The 13,464-nt window shown below is 39.1% G+C and overlaps 2 protein-coding genes across 2 annotated transcripts in view; one reads left to right on the forward strand and one right to left on the reverse strand.

Annotated features, from left to right (window-relative positions):
* Positions 1-275: 275 nt before the first annotated feature.
* Positions 276-12,002, reverse strand: LOC106928276 (matrix metalloproteinase-9-like). Its single transcript, XM_088005293.1, has 12 exons — positions 11,992-12,002; positions 2,996-3,144; positions 2,760-2,888; positions 2,499-2,672; positions 2,219-2,392; positions 1,958-2,131; positions 1,458-1,613; positions 1,199-1,370; positions 981-1,120; positions 748-898; positions 545-648; positions 276-438 (listed from the first exon to the last, which is right to left on the reverse strand). The coding sequence occupies exons 1-12, from the start codon at positions 12,000-12,002 to the stop codon at positions 332-334; spliced, it is 1,641 nt and encodes a 546-aa protein (XP_087861419.1). The 3' UTR covers positions 276-331.
* Positions 12,003-12,817: 815 nt separating this feature from the next.
* The window catches only part of LOC106929964 (F-BAR domain only protein 1-like), a 17,205-nt gene continuing 16,558 nt past the window's right edge, over positions 12,818-13,464 (forward strand). The window contains exon 1 of the mRNA XM_088005294.1: positions 12,818-12,884. Coding sequence (XP_087861420.1) covers positions 12,818-12,884 — 67 coding nt within the window. The remainder of the gene's footprint in view (positions 12,885-13,464) is intronic.

Raw genomic sequence — 13,464 nt, forward strand, 5'->3', positions numbered from 1 at the left:
TTTTTATCTTGAAAGATTGTGTTGAAGTTACTTGTATGGGTCTCAAATTATAGGCCACTACGGTCATCAGTTCACAGCATGTTAGACTGAGTGCAAACAAAGGTTAATTGCCTTCTGGGCCTTTGACTTGCATTCAGTTCAATGCTGTATGAGTAATAATCAGCTAAATTCAATAGAAGTCAGTCGTTCACATTGCATAAAGCACATACATCATACAAAAGGCATGATGAACAAACACTGCATCACAGTCTTTCAGACACCTGCACAAAGAAACATTTGGTTGCTCCAGCCTCACTGCCCATCTGCCTGTATCTCAGTTGTTATTTCTTGATTATTTTGGGCATTCCAGAAGATCGTATTTCACATTGCCGGTGTGGTCCACCTCCCTGCGAGAATTCAGGCGCCAGTAGAAAAGATCTCTGCAGAAATAAATGTTGCCTGAAAGACAAAACACGTTGATGTTACAACGACCACAATGTATGCCATGTTTTGTTGACGTTTGTGGATTTGGTTTCCTGAGCTTTGTGGTAGAAGGTATGTTTACCTTTGTGCTGGAACACATCATGAGCATCATTAGGGACACCTGCAAAGATGGTGTCTTTATATTTGGGGTATCCTTTGTCAATCATTTGGGTCTTAAGATCAATCCTGTAGAGATCAGAGATAGATTGAGATCTACTGTATGTCCTTTAACAGGATGGGTTAATTTACAGATTTTGTCTAAAAAAGGGGTCAATTTCTACTCACCTCCAAACGTTTTCTCCACTGAAGAGAAGCACTTTGCTCTTCCCTCTATACAGCGCTCCCTCCACCTTCTGCACACTTGGGGGCAAACCAAGCTTCTCAATACTGTGGGGACCTAGCACACTGCTTCCTGTGTATACCCAGAACCTGCTTCCTAATGTAACAATAAAATATGATTACAACTCTTTGTCTAACATTTCAGTGCTCTGATAAGCTCTTGAAAGAACACTCCTTACCTGAAAAGAAGTATATTTTTGTGGTCTGAACATCCTCAAAGGCAGAGTCAATGACAGCAGGTAGAGCTGGCCAACTCTGAGAAATGGAAAATGGTCCTGTTCGACCTACATCTGTCTTGCTTGATACCTTCCAGAAATACCTGTCAATCAGAAATGCAAGATTAGCACCTCAATAGGTTATGTTTCTAGAGCATAAGTAGAACTAGCTATTTGCTTACCCATCTTTGAAGAAATGCAGATGTTTCTGAATCACAGTGATGGTGTCAAACATGAGCATCTTGCAGGGGTCTTTGGTGGGATCTACAATTGGTGACACTGTCATGACAGATGAACTAGTCGGATTAGGTATTACTGTGGCGTTGAGAGTAGGACCAGGACCTGTTTTATTTCCTGCAAAATATGGGAATGTTCTTTAAGGCAAAGTTTTCATGTGTTTGATGAGATTCATCGTGAAAGAGTACTGAGCGGTCCGCTCACCGTAGAGGAACTGAATGCCATTAATGTCGTCCTGATCCAGGGATAAATCCTCCACATAGGTGTACAAAGGGTACATGAGAGCTCCTCTAATGTTGGAGTGAGCCAAACCCAGGGAGTGTCCGAACTCGTGGGCAGCCACCAGGAACAGGCTAACATCTGGAAGATAGCAGGTTAGAAATTTTACCATCTCATAAAATGATAAACGCAGAATAAATTTTTGCATTCATGTTGCTCACCCACGTAAAGACAGAAACCCGATTTCTTGTCTCTATCATAGTTGTCAGTGGTGGCACACCACCATTTTAAGTCTGTCCTCCCGTCAGTCGTACAGTCGTCGTATGGTATCCCCCGAAATACAAAAGGAAAGTGGCAGGGATCTCCATCTGAGCTTGTCATAATTATGGTAGGATCTGGACAAAAAGAGACAAAATAACTGTGGTTAAACAAAGCAACAAGCCACTGTGGTAGGACTTTCACACCTTGTGTTTTCTGTTACCCACCACGTTTGGGACAGAAGCCCCATTTCTGGTCTCTATCATGGCTGTCAGTGGTGGCACACCACAATTTGCCGTCTGTCCTCCCCTCACTAGTACATGAGTGGTATTCCTTGCCTTGGAACACAAAAGGAAAGTGGCAGGCATCTCCATCCGAGGTTCCTCCAATTACAGCAGTGTCTGGACAAACAGAGACAAAAAACTGTGGTTAAACAAAGCAACAAGCCACTGTGGCAGGACTTTCACGCATTGTTTCCTGTTACCCACCACGTTTGGGACAGAAGCCAAATGTCTTGTCTGTGTCATAGTTGCTAGTGGTGGCACACCAGCGTTTTCCGTCGTTGCGACCGTCGGTGGTGCAGCTCTTATACATCTTACCCAGGATGGTGAAGGGGAAGACACAGGGGGCTCCATTCGCGTTTCCACCAATCGTGAACGAGACTGTGAGTATTACAGTTGAAAGCGTAGTTGGATGATTTCCAGTTTTCCTTCACAAGCTCATAAACATAATGGATAACTTCTGGCTTGTCATTTTTGTCATGCTTACGTTCACTTGGGCAGTTGCCAAATTTTCTGTCTTGGTTGAAGTCGGCTGTGGTTGCACACCAGGGCACGCTGTTGTTTGCACCTTCAGTGATGCAGGTGGTGTACGATTTCATCCCGTAAGTGAAGGGGAAGTGACATATGGCACCTCCCGCATTGCCACCGTAAGTCTTTACCACTGAGAAGACAGATTGGAATGTGTTAAAGGAAAGAACACCAGAGGATGGAGGAAGGTTGAAGCACGTGATTTCTGAGGTGTAGTTACCATTTCCTTTTCCTAGAGTCCAGTCTTCGTCATCATCAAAGTGGGCGTCCCCCTGAATGCCCACACCTGGATGAAAGGCGTGAGCAAAAATGCCATCCTTACCATCAAAGAGGTATCGGTCCCCATGGTCTAAAAAGAAGATGAAGCAGCTCATCAATGTTTGATTTTTAGAATTCAGCTACTTAATTTGTTAGAGTGCAAATGTTTGACTTAGAAATGTAAAAAAGAGCACGTACCAGCTATTTCAAAGGAGATCATGATGTCTGCATCGCCTTGAAGAAGGCGGGTAAACGTCAGAGGAGTGACATCACTCCACACCTTGAAGGCTCTTGCAAAGGCATCATCAATAACATCGCTGTCCATGTCAGAAGAATATTTCAGGATCCTGAAGACACAGTGAACTCAAAATTACTAGCTGATCCAGTCTGATTGAAACTTATCAATACTTTTAGTTAGGGCTGTGTAATAATATCGATTTTGCAATATATATCAATATTTTCTTTCCTAGAAAAAAATCGATATTCATCTGCAAGTATCGTAACATCCAACTGTCACCTTGCTCACTCACTGCTTGCTTAACCGGGAGAGTGATTAGGTCATCAGGCTTAGAGTGATTCCTTCAGATGTTAAGTGTCAAAGTTAAAAAGGTATCAAACTATTCAGAGCAGGGTACTTGGTACACTTTACAAATGCATGTAAGCTACTGTTTGTACTGTTGTTTTCTCACCATTTCTTTGATTCATTTTGTCCAGCTGTCGACTTTAAGTCTGTGTCCATGTCCAACCAGAGCCAGGTATTGTGTAGTTGGTGCTTTTAATCAGTTTTCAGTTAAATTAATTCAATCCAACTCTATAACGGTCACAAAATGTCACCAAAATCACTGTCCCTCTAACATCTTTCAGAAAATCACAAAGGTGTATTGAATTGTATAGTTTGCTGATATATCGCATCGAAAAGCAGGATATCGTGTATCATATTGTATCGCGAGATTATTGTATCACTACAGCCCTACTTTTAGTCCAGGTCGGTACCAAAACGCTGTTCGTCAAGGTCCTCGGATGTCCAGTTGAGGAATCCAGGTCACGGCACCAAATTGTCGTGGAAAAAAATTATTACCTAACACTGTTCAGGTGAAATCACTCAATCAGGCTTATTCATATATTGTGCACAATACAGAGAGTTTGTGGGACAATCAATAATGAAGCAGTTCTGGATGGAAAACTCTGCCAGGCAGAGTCAACACATGAGTTTTATATCAAGGATAAGGAATTCAAAACAAATGGGTGAGACAGTCTGGTTCTTCACCTTTCACGGTCTCGCTGCTTCGCGGATTTTTTTGTGCAGTTTTTTTCAAAGTGCATTGTGTTCTGCGTCCTGATTAGCTAAACAGTCTCCGAGCTCCTTCTCTACCTGTGTGCCAATAATGTTACAGTATTTAAATATAAGCAGGGGTGCTGCCAGGAATCTTGGGAGCCCTGACAAAAAATTAAATTGGGCCCCCCTCACTCAGCTGTTGTTACAATTTCTTGTGTCTATCTGACTCATCAAAAGAGTCACAATTTCAAAGGCTTGCAACTGCCTTGCTTTCTTTGGTCCAATACAGATAACTAGTACAATATTTACTGCTCATGAATTGTACATGTAAGAGTAAAATTTAGTATGAATACAGTCTACATACAGTTTGCAAGTAAGTTGTTTAATTACTTTATATTACTTTTAGATTACTAAAACTAGTAATATTATAATAGTAATATTATTCTATTAGTTTTAGATTCCTGAAATGTCTCTCCCCATGAGCAACAGTCAAAATATACATGAAGCAATCCAGACTTCTCAAAAATGCTATATTGTTGCATTTTATTCAAGCTGCAATATATAACTTAAATAAAAAATATGTTTTCTTCATATTTATTAAAGTTGTCATGTTGTGACAGTTTGTTTTGAGATAGATTCTGTGAAAACAATCAATCTCCTCCACCTCCTTCCTGAATTACTATTACTGGTTAAACTAATGCACTGTTCTGACCAAAACAACCAATCAGAACCAGTAGGAGGGTCTTAGCGCTGTCAATCATCCTCATTCACTCACTGCTAAATGTGCTAATGATGGAGAAACAACTTATTGTTACAGGAAAATCATTTATCTGCTATCACTGGTAGCTACACTCTTAGAAATGGCTATTCCAAATTACGGTAGGACAGGGGTCATCAACTCCAGTCCTCGAGGGCTACCATCCTGTAACTTTTAGATGAGTCTCTGCTCAAACACACCTGGATCAAATAAACTGATCGTTTCCTGCCTATTGCAGAGAGGAATGAATGCTGGTGAGGGAATTCAGACATTTTGGAGCAGAAGTGAATCTAAAATTAACAGAATGGTAGCCCTTGAGGACTGGAGATGGTGACCCCTGCGGTAGGATATTGTCAATTTGATGTCTTCTTCTGTTGTCACAATCAAGACTGACGACTGGCCGTAAACTAGCGCAAAATAATTGTACAATATAGTGTTTTTCCTAGGCAAGACATTTTACTTGTATTTGCATCTTAGAGAACCAGCATTTAAATATAATATTAAACAGAAAGAAAAAAAATACTTTCCATAACAAATCTTTAAGGGAATGAATTGAAATATACAGAGCATAATCAAAAATGTTAGATTACCAGTGTTTGTGTTGTATGTTAAAAATACAATGCTAATTACGTTAGTCAAATTTAAAGGTAGGTTTGTCAGTTTCCCTAATGAAATGGTGTTGGATAAAGAGTTGCTCCCACAGTTGCAACGTATCTGTGACGTCACGTGTTTGCCCTGGAGACAGCAGTATGACGTCTTGTCTGGAGCTTATCATAACAAGGTAAGTTCCCCAAAGCTATTAAAGCATGCTCTTTATGTTCTCTCTTTAATGGTGATGTATTGTCTCAATGTTTGTAACTCCCTGGCGGACATTATACCACAATGTATGCTGCGTTTATACGGTTATGTATTCTGTATCTCAATAAAGATCTATTTTAAAAAAACAAAACAAGGTAAGTTCCATGTTAAGACCATCATGTTTTTGATTTTGATTATTTTTTATGAATGCATTAACTTTCTGTTTGCGCAAGAGTATCAACTTATGCTTAACGTAAGTTTTTTGTTTGGATATCGCGGTACGACTGTTCAGTACAGGGGATCTCAAGTCCAGTCCTTCAGAGCTGCTATCCTGCAACTTTCAGATGCTTCCCTGCGCCAATTAACAGACCTGAATCAAATGAAAAGCTGGTTAGCAGGTCTGTTCAGAGGTCGAAGGAGGAAGAGAGGTTGAGGAGAGTGACTGTGAAGCTCACGGAATTGACAGAGCAAGATTGACCCAAAAAATTGCTGATCTTGGCGGTTGGCATAAACTTTTTTGTGACTGGACTGCTATGGCCAGTCAGGTTGAGGATGAGGGGGATGATGAAATGAATTTTGGTGACTGGACTCCACAGTACGTGGTTGTAGAGGATCAGGAAGAGAACGAAGTAGAAAAGAAAAAAGTTTGTTAGAGGCACAACGTAGCAAACGGAGTCTAGAAGAAAATAGTTCGGATGAAAATAACGCAGTTTGCAAGAGGATTGTTGGGCAGGAATCTAAGTTAATCATAAAGTTTAGGAAGGAGGATGAAGGAATACAACTTAGTCTGATAGCTCTGTCAAGAGAATTAAAAGAGAAGTTTGGAGAGCTGACACTTGCTAAGGTTCTTAGAGATGGGAATCTATTGATCACAGTGAGGAATGAAGAACAGAAAATAAAGTGATGAGCTCCCACAGTATTTGTAAAAAACTGATTACTGAGGTAAAGACTGTGGGAGAGGATAAAGTAGTAAGAGGGGTGATCACAGGTATTCCAGTGGGTGAAGATCTAGAAAAATTCACAGTATTAATGGAGGTGAAGTAAGTAAAATCAAAAGATTGATGAGAACAGTTGAAGGTGAAAGAGTGGAAAGTCTCTCAGTAATGTTGGAGTTTCAAACACAAGTTCTTCCGGAAAGGGTAAGAGTAGGGTGTATGTGCTTTCCTGTAAGGCCACTGAAGCTGTTAAAAGAATGAAGCCTAAAGAAGTTATAAGGAAGGTTCAGCCGAATCCAACAACAAACAGAGTGGAACTGAAACTGGGTTTACAGTTGAAAAGATTCTGTTGTTCATTGCATATGTAATTAATTGTGCAGACCAAGTTAAGCATAAAATAGAAAAAGTCAAAATAATTGTGAAAGTTGCAGAGAGGTTTTCTGGTATTAAGGACGTATCTTGGGAACACATAAATAAGAGGTTAGGGGCAGAAGGAAAGGCAGGAGGTCAGGAAGATAAAAACTGATCATCTTACAATGGAACGCTAGAAGCCTTATTGCAAATGGACAGGAGTTTAAAGGATTTATTAGAGATTGTAAAGATGATCTAGATATTTCAAGAAACATGGCTTAAACCAAATCTTGATTTTGTTATAAAAGGATATGAAAGCATTAGAAGAGACAGAGAGGGAGTATTTGGAGGAGGGTAAATTATTCTATATGTAATTCTATCTTTGAAGCAGCAAATCAGGCTATAAGGAAGGAAGGCGGAGGAAGAGATAGAAGGTTGGTGATATGGTGGACATCAGAATGTACTAAAGCTATAAAGAAACGAAATAAAGTCTTCAAATTATTAAAAAGAAATCATAATTTTCAGAATCTGAATGAATACAAGAAATTGCAAGCAAATGTAAGAAGGGTTATTAAAAATGCAAAAAGAGAATATTGGAGGAGTTTTTGTAATTCAATAGGGAAAGATACATTTCTAAGGTCTGGGCAACAGTTAAAAGGATGAATGGGAGTAAGAGAGTAGTGAGTGGATATCCAATACTAAATGATGGAGAAATAACAGCAGTTACTGACAGAGAAAAGGCAAAAATGTTAGCAAATACTTTTATTAAAATCCATAGTTCTGAAAATATTAGTGAAGAAGGGAAAAAAGGAAGGCAAAAGACAATATTGGAGAACAAGAATTTATTGGAGCAAATGGAAGATACAAATGATCCATTGAATGCCTTTTACAACAAATGAACTAAATAGGGCACTTAAAAAATTTAAGCTATCAGCTCCAGGGAAAGATCAAATTTGTTAAGTTATGGTTAGTAATTTAAGTGAATCTTCTAAAAATCTTTTATTAGAACTGTATAACAGGATATGGGAGGATGGGGAACTACCAAAAAGTTGGAAGGAAGCAATGATTATTCCAATCCGAAAACTGTGGAAAGATGAATGAAAACCAGAAAATTAAAAAAAGCGTTAACATCCAACTTATGTAAGATAATGGAGAGAATGATAAATGAAAGATTGATAATAAGGGACTTGTATCGTCTTTTCAGGAGAGGGAGAAGGACAATGGATCCAGTTTTATGATTAGAACATGAAATTAGAAAGGCTCAAGTGAATAAAGAGAGTGTTGTGGCAATATTTTTTGATATTGAGCGAGCATATGATATGATGTGGAGGGAAGGGTTGTTAATTAAAATTAGAAGAATGGGTATAAATGGTCATATTTTTAGATGGATGAAAAATCTTCTAGAACAGGGATGTCAAACTCAATTTCACCAAGGGCCACTTCAGCATATTGACCCCCCTCAACGGGCCACATTGACGGTACAACTCAGGAGTGCCCAGGTTCAGTCCTCCAGACTGCAACTTTTAGATGCATCCCTGCTAAAACACATCCCAGACAAAAGGTTGACTTCCCTCATTCAGTTCTGTAGAGGCTTATAATGAGTCAATGATCCAGGTGTGTTAGAGAAGAAACGCATCTAAAATTTCAGATGGTAGCTCTGGAAAACTAGACCTGGGCAGCGCTAGCATAAATGTATGAAAATACGATGTTTAAAATAAATTAAACAACACCTCATATTGTTAATAACGCTTTGGAGCGTCTGGTTAGGAAGCCCATTCAAAATCTTTGGTTGAAATGGCGCGTTAAATTCAAGTCTCCATTACAGACCAGAGAAAACTAAAGAGAATGCAACGTTGTGTTAATCCATTTGAGGAGCCGGCAGTTTATCTTGAGGAAATAAATGACGATGCATTAGTTAATTAGACTGTAAAATGCGCAGTCCGCTGCTCAACCACTGCGGAAGTAACTCATCCAGCGGATTTAACAAATGGAGCCTTGTTGCACGTTACCCAGGAGAGCGGAGTTCTGGAGGAGCTGCAGACGAAACATCTGTCCGTTTCGGAGAAGCAAAACCACGCAAAAAATAAATCCTGGTAAAAGCGCACACCGGACCGCGTGCAGGGTAAAACACTCAAAGAGTTCAATCGATCAGTTGATCTGTTTGGATCAGACAGATCCAACTGACTGTGATGAATTAGCGCAGATTTTTCTGCAGATGGGAACCAGGAGGAAGTGTGTTCAGACCCCAGCGGGTGAAGTGATGCTAATTTAAGTGAAGTCGTTTAATTTAATTTATTAAAAGTTATTGGGGCCTCAGTCAGTGGTTTTTGTCACTACGGAGAAAAATGTCGATACATTTATCTACACTTTTATACAAAATGCATAAAATGCAAGTAAATAGCTGATGTTAATATGATTGTAATTTCACGGATAAAAATAGTACATGACCGATTTTGTTGTTGTTGTTGTCGGTCAAGATAACGGATAACAAAAAAGTAGCCCGCCCTGACACCAACTCACACACATCTTCATTCACAGTCTTACTTGTAAATCGATTTTTCTTTTCTTGGACGTTTTGATGTTAGCTTGTCGACGTCTCAGTTTTATTCGCTGGGAAAATCAATAAGCAGCTTGAGGTGACTCTGCTGCTCTCTAGTGGCGAGAAGCCGTAATGTTTGCTGGTAACAATCGGAATGCATTATGGGAGATGTAGTTTGTAGTCAATTCGTGTTCAAAACCTATTTTAAATCAATCATGGGCCTATAAAACGCTGCGGGGGCCACATAAAATGATGTGGCGGGCCACATGTGGCCCGCGGGCCTTGAGTTTGACACATGTGTTCTAGAAGAAAGAAAAATACAAGTGAGGATAGGGAAGGATTATTCTGAGAGTATGAATATAGAAAATGGGACATCACAGGATAGTATAGTAAGTCCATTATTGTTTTCAGTGGTAGTTAATGATATGTTTAAATAAGTAGAGGGTGGAATGGAATTTTCACTTTTTGCTGATGATGCAACAATGTGAAAAAGAGTAAGAAATTTAGAATTTATTGTTAAAAAGCTTCAGGGAGCAATTTTAGCTGTAGAACAATTGTCGTATAAATGGGGTTTTAAACTTTCTGTAGAGAAAACTACAATGTTTTTTACAAGGAAAAGAGTTGATGGAAAAACTAAATTAAAATTATATGGACAGGATTTAGAAAGATTTAAACAATTTAAATTTCTTGGAATGTGGTTTGATGAAAGAATGATATGGGGAATGCATATTAAGAAAATAGTAGATACGTGTAGGAAAGTATTAAATATAATGAGGTGTTTAGTTCGAACAGAGCGGGGAGCTGATGGAAAATCATTAAAAGCAATTTATACTGGGTTAATTAGGTCAGTCTTGGATTATGGATGTATAGTTTATAATTCAGCAGCAGATTCAAACCTCCATAAGTTAAATATGATCAAACATGGGCTTTAAGAGTCCCATGTTTGATGGGACTCTTAAGAAGCGGTTACATGTTTTACAGTCATCTGAAGTCATCTCGGTGGTTTCCAGGCAGCCATCAATTGCCTCTAAGAATAAGCTAAAGTACCTCTCTTATGGAAGTTGGTCCACATGGGAGGGCGAGCTGGTGCTTTTAAAACATCTTCAACAGCAGCATTACAGGTTGAAATGGGAGAGATGCCTCTTAAAGTTAGAAGGGATCAATTATCATTAAACTATTGGTCAAATTTACAGGGAAAAAGAAATAATCATCCAACATTAGAGGTGCTTAAACCTGGCTGGGAAAAGGAAAGAAAACAATTAAAGAGCTTTGGATGGATAATAAACTCTAAAGATAATGAAATTGATTGAAATCAGTTAGATATATGTCAGGCAGTTCCATTATCTGCAGTTCCACCGTGGATACTTCCTGATACTGAGGATGATTTTTCTTTTTTAGAAAAGAACAACAAAGATAAATTTCACATTATGAATAGATATATAATACAAGAATACTTAAATTAATATTATAACTATTTTCAAATATACACAGATGCATCAAAAATACAGCTAATAAGGTAGGGATAGCATTTATTGTGCCACAGTTTCAAATTAAAGTAAATAAAAGCAAAGCAAGCATTTCTCCTGTATACACTGAGACTGTGATGGAGTCTCAGTGTATACAGGAGAAATGCTTGCTTTGCTTTTAGCAGTTCAGTGGGTGGAAGAGTTAAGACCATTAAAATCAATTATTTGCTCAGGTTCTAGTTCTTTGTTATTCAGTTTGCAAAATAATAAATCAGATAGTAGACCAGATACAGTATATTAATTGAAATACGACAAACACTATAGAATCAATATGATGGTGCTAACTGTAAATTTTGTTTGGGATCCAGCACATCACGGGATTAAGGGGAATGAAATGGCAGACAGAATGGCTTAAGAGAGTACTAATCGGGTAAGGATAGATATTAATGTTAGTATTAGTATAACAGAAATAAAGGGTATAATTAAACAAAAAACAAGAGAGAGGTGGCAAAAGTTATGGGAAGAAGAAAAGAAAGGAAGGTGGTTATATAAAATTAAAAAGACTATTGGTCAAATGAGAACAGACAAAATCAGGAGAGAAGAGAATTATTTCACGGTTTAGAATTGGACATACTGGAGTAAATAGGTCATTATTTCTGATAGGGAAACATCAGACAGGGAAATGTGACTGCGGGGAAGATGAGACAGTGGAACATATTATTTTGAGTTGTAGGAATTATTTGAGTGCGTTCACACTGCAGCCTGAAGTGACTCAATTCAGATTTTTTGCTGGGGCCGTTCACACTGCCAGTAAATGCGACCCGTATGCGTTCTGCAGTGTAAACGGGCAAACGACCTGAAAGTGTCCCGCATGCGCAGCAGAGGGCACAATAGCGTCAGCGTTCTCAGTGTTCTGCCAACCGCCATAAAAAGAAGTGCTCCGTGTTTGCGGAAGTAAACATGGAGGCTAACGGTGGAGCTTATCTTACATATTTGAAGTTGTTATCCAGCTGGAGCAGCATATTAACAACTTAATCCTCATATAATCCGTCATGGTTGTTGTTTTTCTTACCACTTGCACATTTCTTACCACTTGCACATATCAGGACGCATAATAGTGAGATTAGTTGAGAATCAGTGACGTTCAGTTCGGATGAACTGAACGTCACCGATTCAAATGGACATTAGGTCGCATTTGAATCGGATACGTATCGGATATGGGCCACATTCGAAAAAGAATCCAACCTGTGCTGTTCACACTGCCATGAAAAGATCGGATACAGGTCACATTACGTCAAAAAATCGGAATTGAGTCACTTCAGGCTCCAGTGTGAACGCACCCTTTGATGCAAAGAAATAAGTTAATTAGAAACCTTAGTAGCATGAAAATGAAATTTGATATTGTTGATTTATTGCAAAAAGATTCAGGAAGTACAGGATATGAGGCCTTATTTGATTTTTTAAAACAGTGTAAGTTTTGTGTAAGTTTTTTTGTCCACCCGGGGTAAACCGGGTGGACAAAGTATTTTGAATGACTGATGGTGACACACACAGGTGGGTCTGGCTAGTTTTGCTCACACTTCTGTTTAAAATGTTTATTTACTATCCTAATGTGTCTGCCACTTATCCTGTTGTTCCTCCAGGCTGGAAAAACCAGGCATTCTTCTGTTGGTTCATGTGCTTCGTCCTACATCCAAAGGCCACAAGAAGAATCCAAAACAGCTCATGTCAAACTGTGGACCATGTTGTTAGATATGTGCAGGTATGTGATTATTCAAATGATCCTACTTCTTTGTAGAAGCACTTTCTCATTGGCTTTGTTTGCTATCTGAATGTAGCTGTGCTGCTAAATATATTTAATCATTTTTATTATTCGTCGTCTTATCATTATGTCAAAGATGCAAGCCAGTGTTGAAGCCTTCCTCATTGCTGTGAAACCAGGACAGCCCTTCCTCCTGCATGTTGGTGAAAACAAGAGTAGCACCAAAGACACTTCACCATCAGTGATCACAAGATCATCAAAGGTAGCTTTTGATGAACTTTCAAAGCACACTTCACCTTCAGGGCAAAGTACCATGAATTCCTCTACCACCTCTGTAAATTAATCCAGCCTACAGTTTTCAACATTGATGTGACTTGCACGACAATTGAGGAGTTTAAGATCCTAGCTTTTACTTTACCTGGCAGAGTGGACACTCTTTATTATGATGGTAATTTAAATGCATACTGTATCAATAAGATAATTTGTTTTATGTTCTTCCAATTAACTTGGTTTATTACAGTCCCTGTAGCAAGCAGTTTTCTGCATGGTCTGCATGAAAAAAAAAGACACTGAATGCTCCCTGGTATGAGGAGGCGGGCCGGATCCGGCATTGTCCAGCGGGCCGGACCAAATGACGTGGCGGGCTGGATCCGGCCCGCGGGCCGTAGTTTGGGGACCCCTGATCTAGGTATATAATCGGTGCACACTCTGCGATCATCATTCTAATAGACCCTTTTCACATGACGTCAGACAACATCCGTTTTGACTCGATCCAGTGAATCT

The sequence above is a fragment of the Poecilia mexicana genome, unplaced genomic scaffold (genome assembly GCF_051168715.1).
Source record: "Poecilia mexicana isolate PSO_F unplaced genomic scaffold, ASM5116871v1 scaffold_4, whole genome shotgun sequence".
NCBI lineage: Eukaryota > Metazoa > Chordata > Actinopteri > Cyprinodontiformes > Poeciliidae > Poecilia > Poecilia mexicana.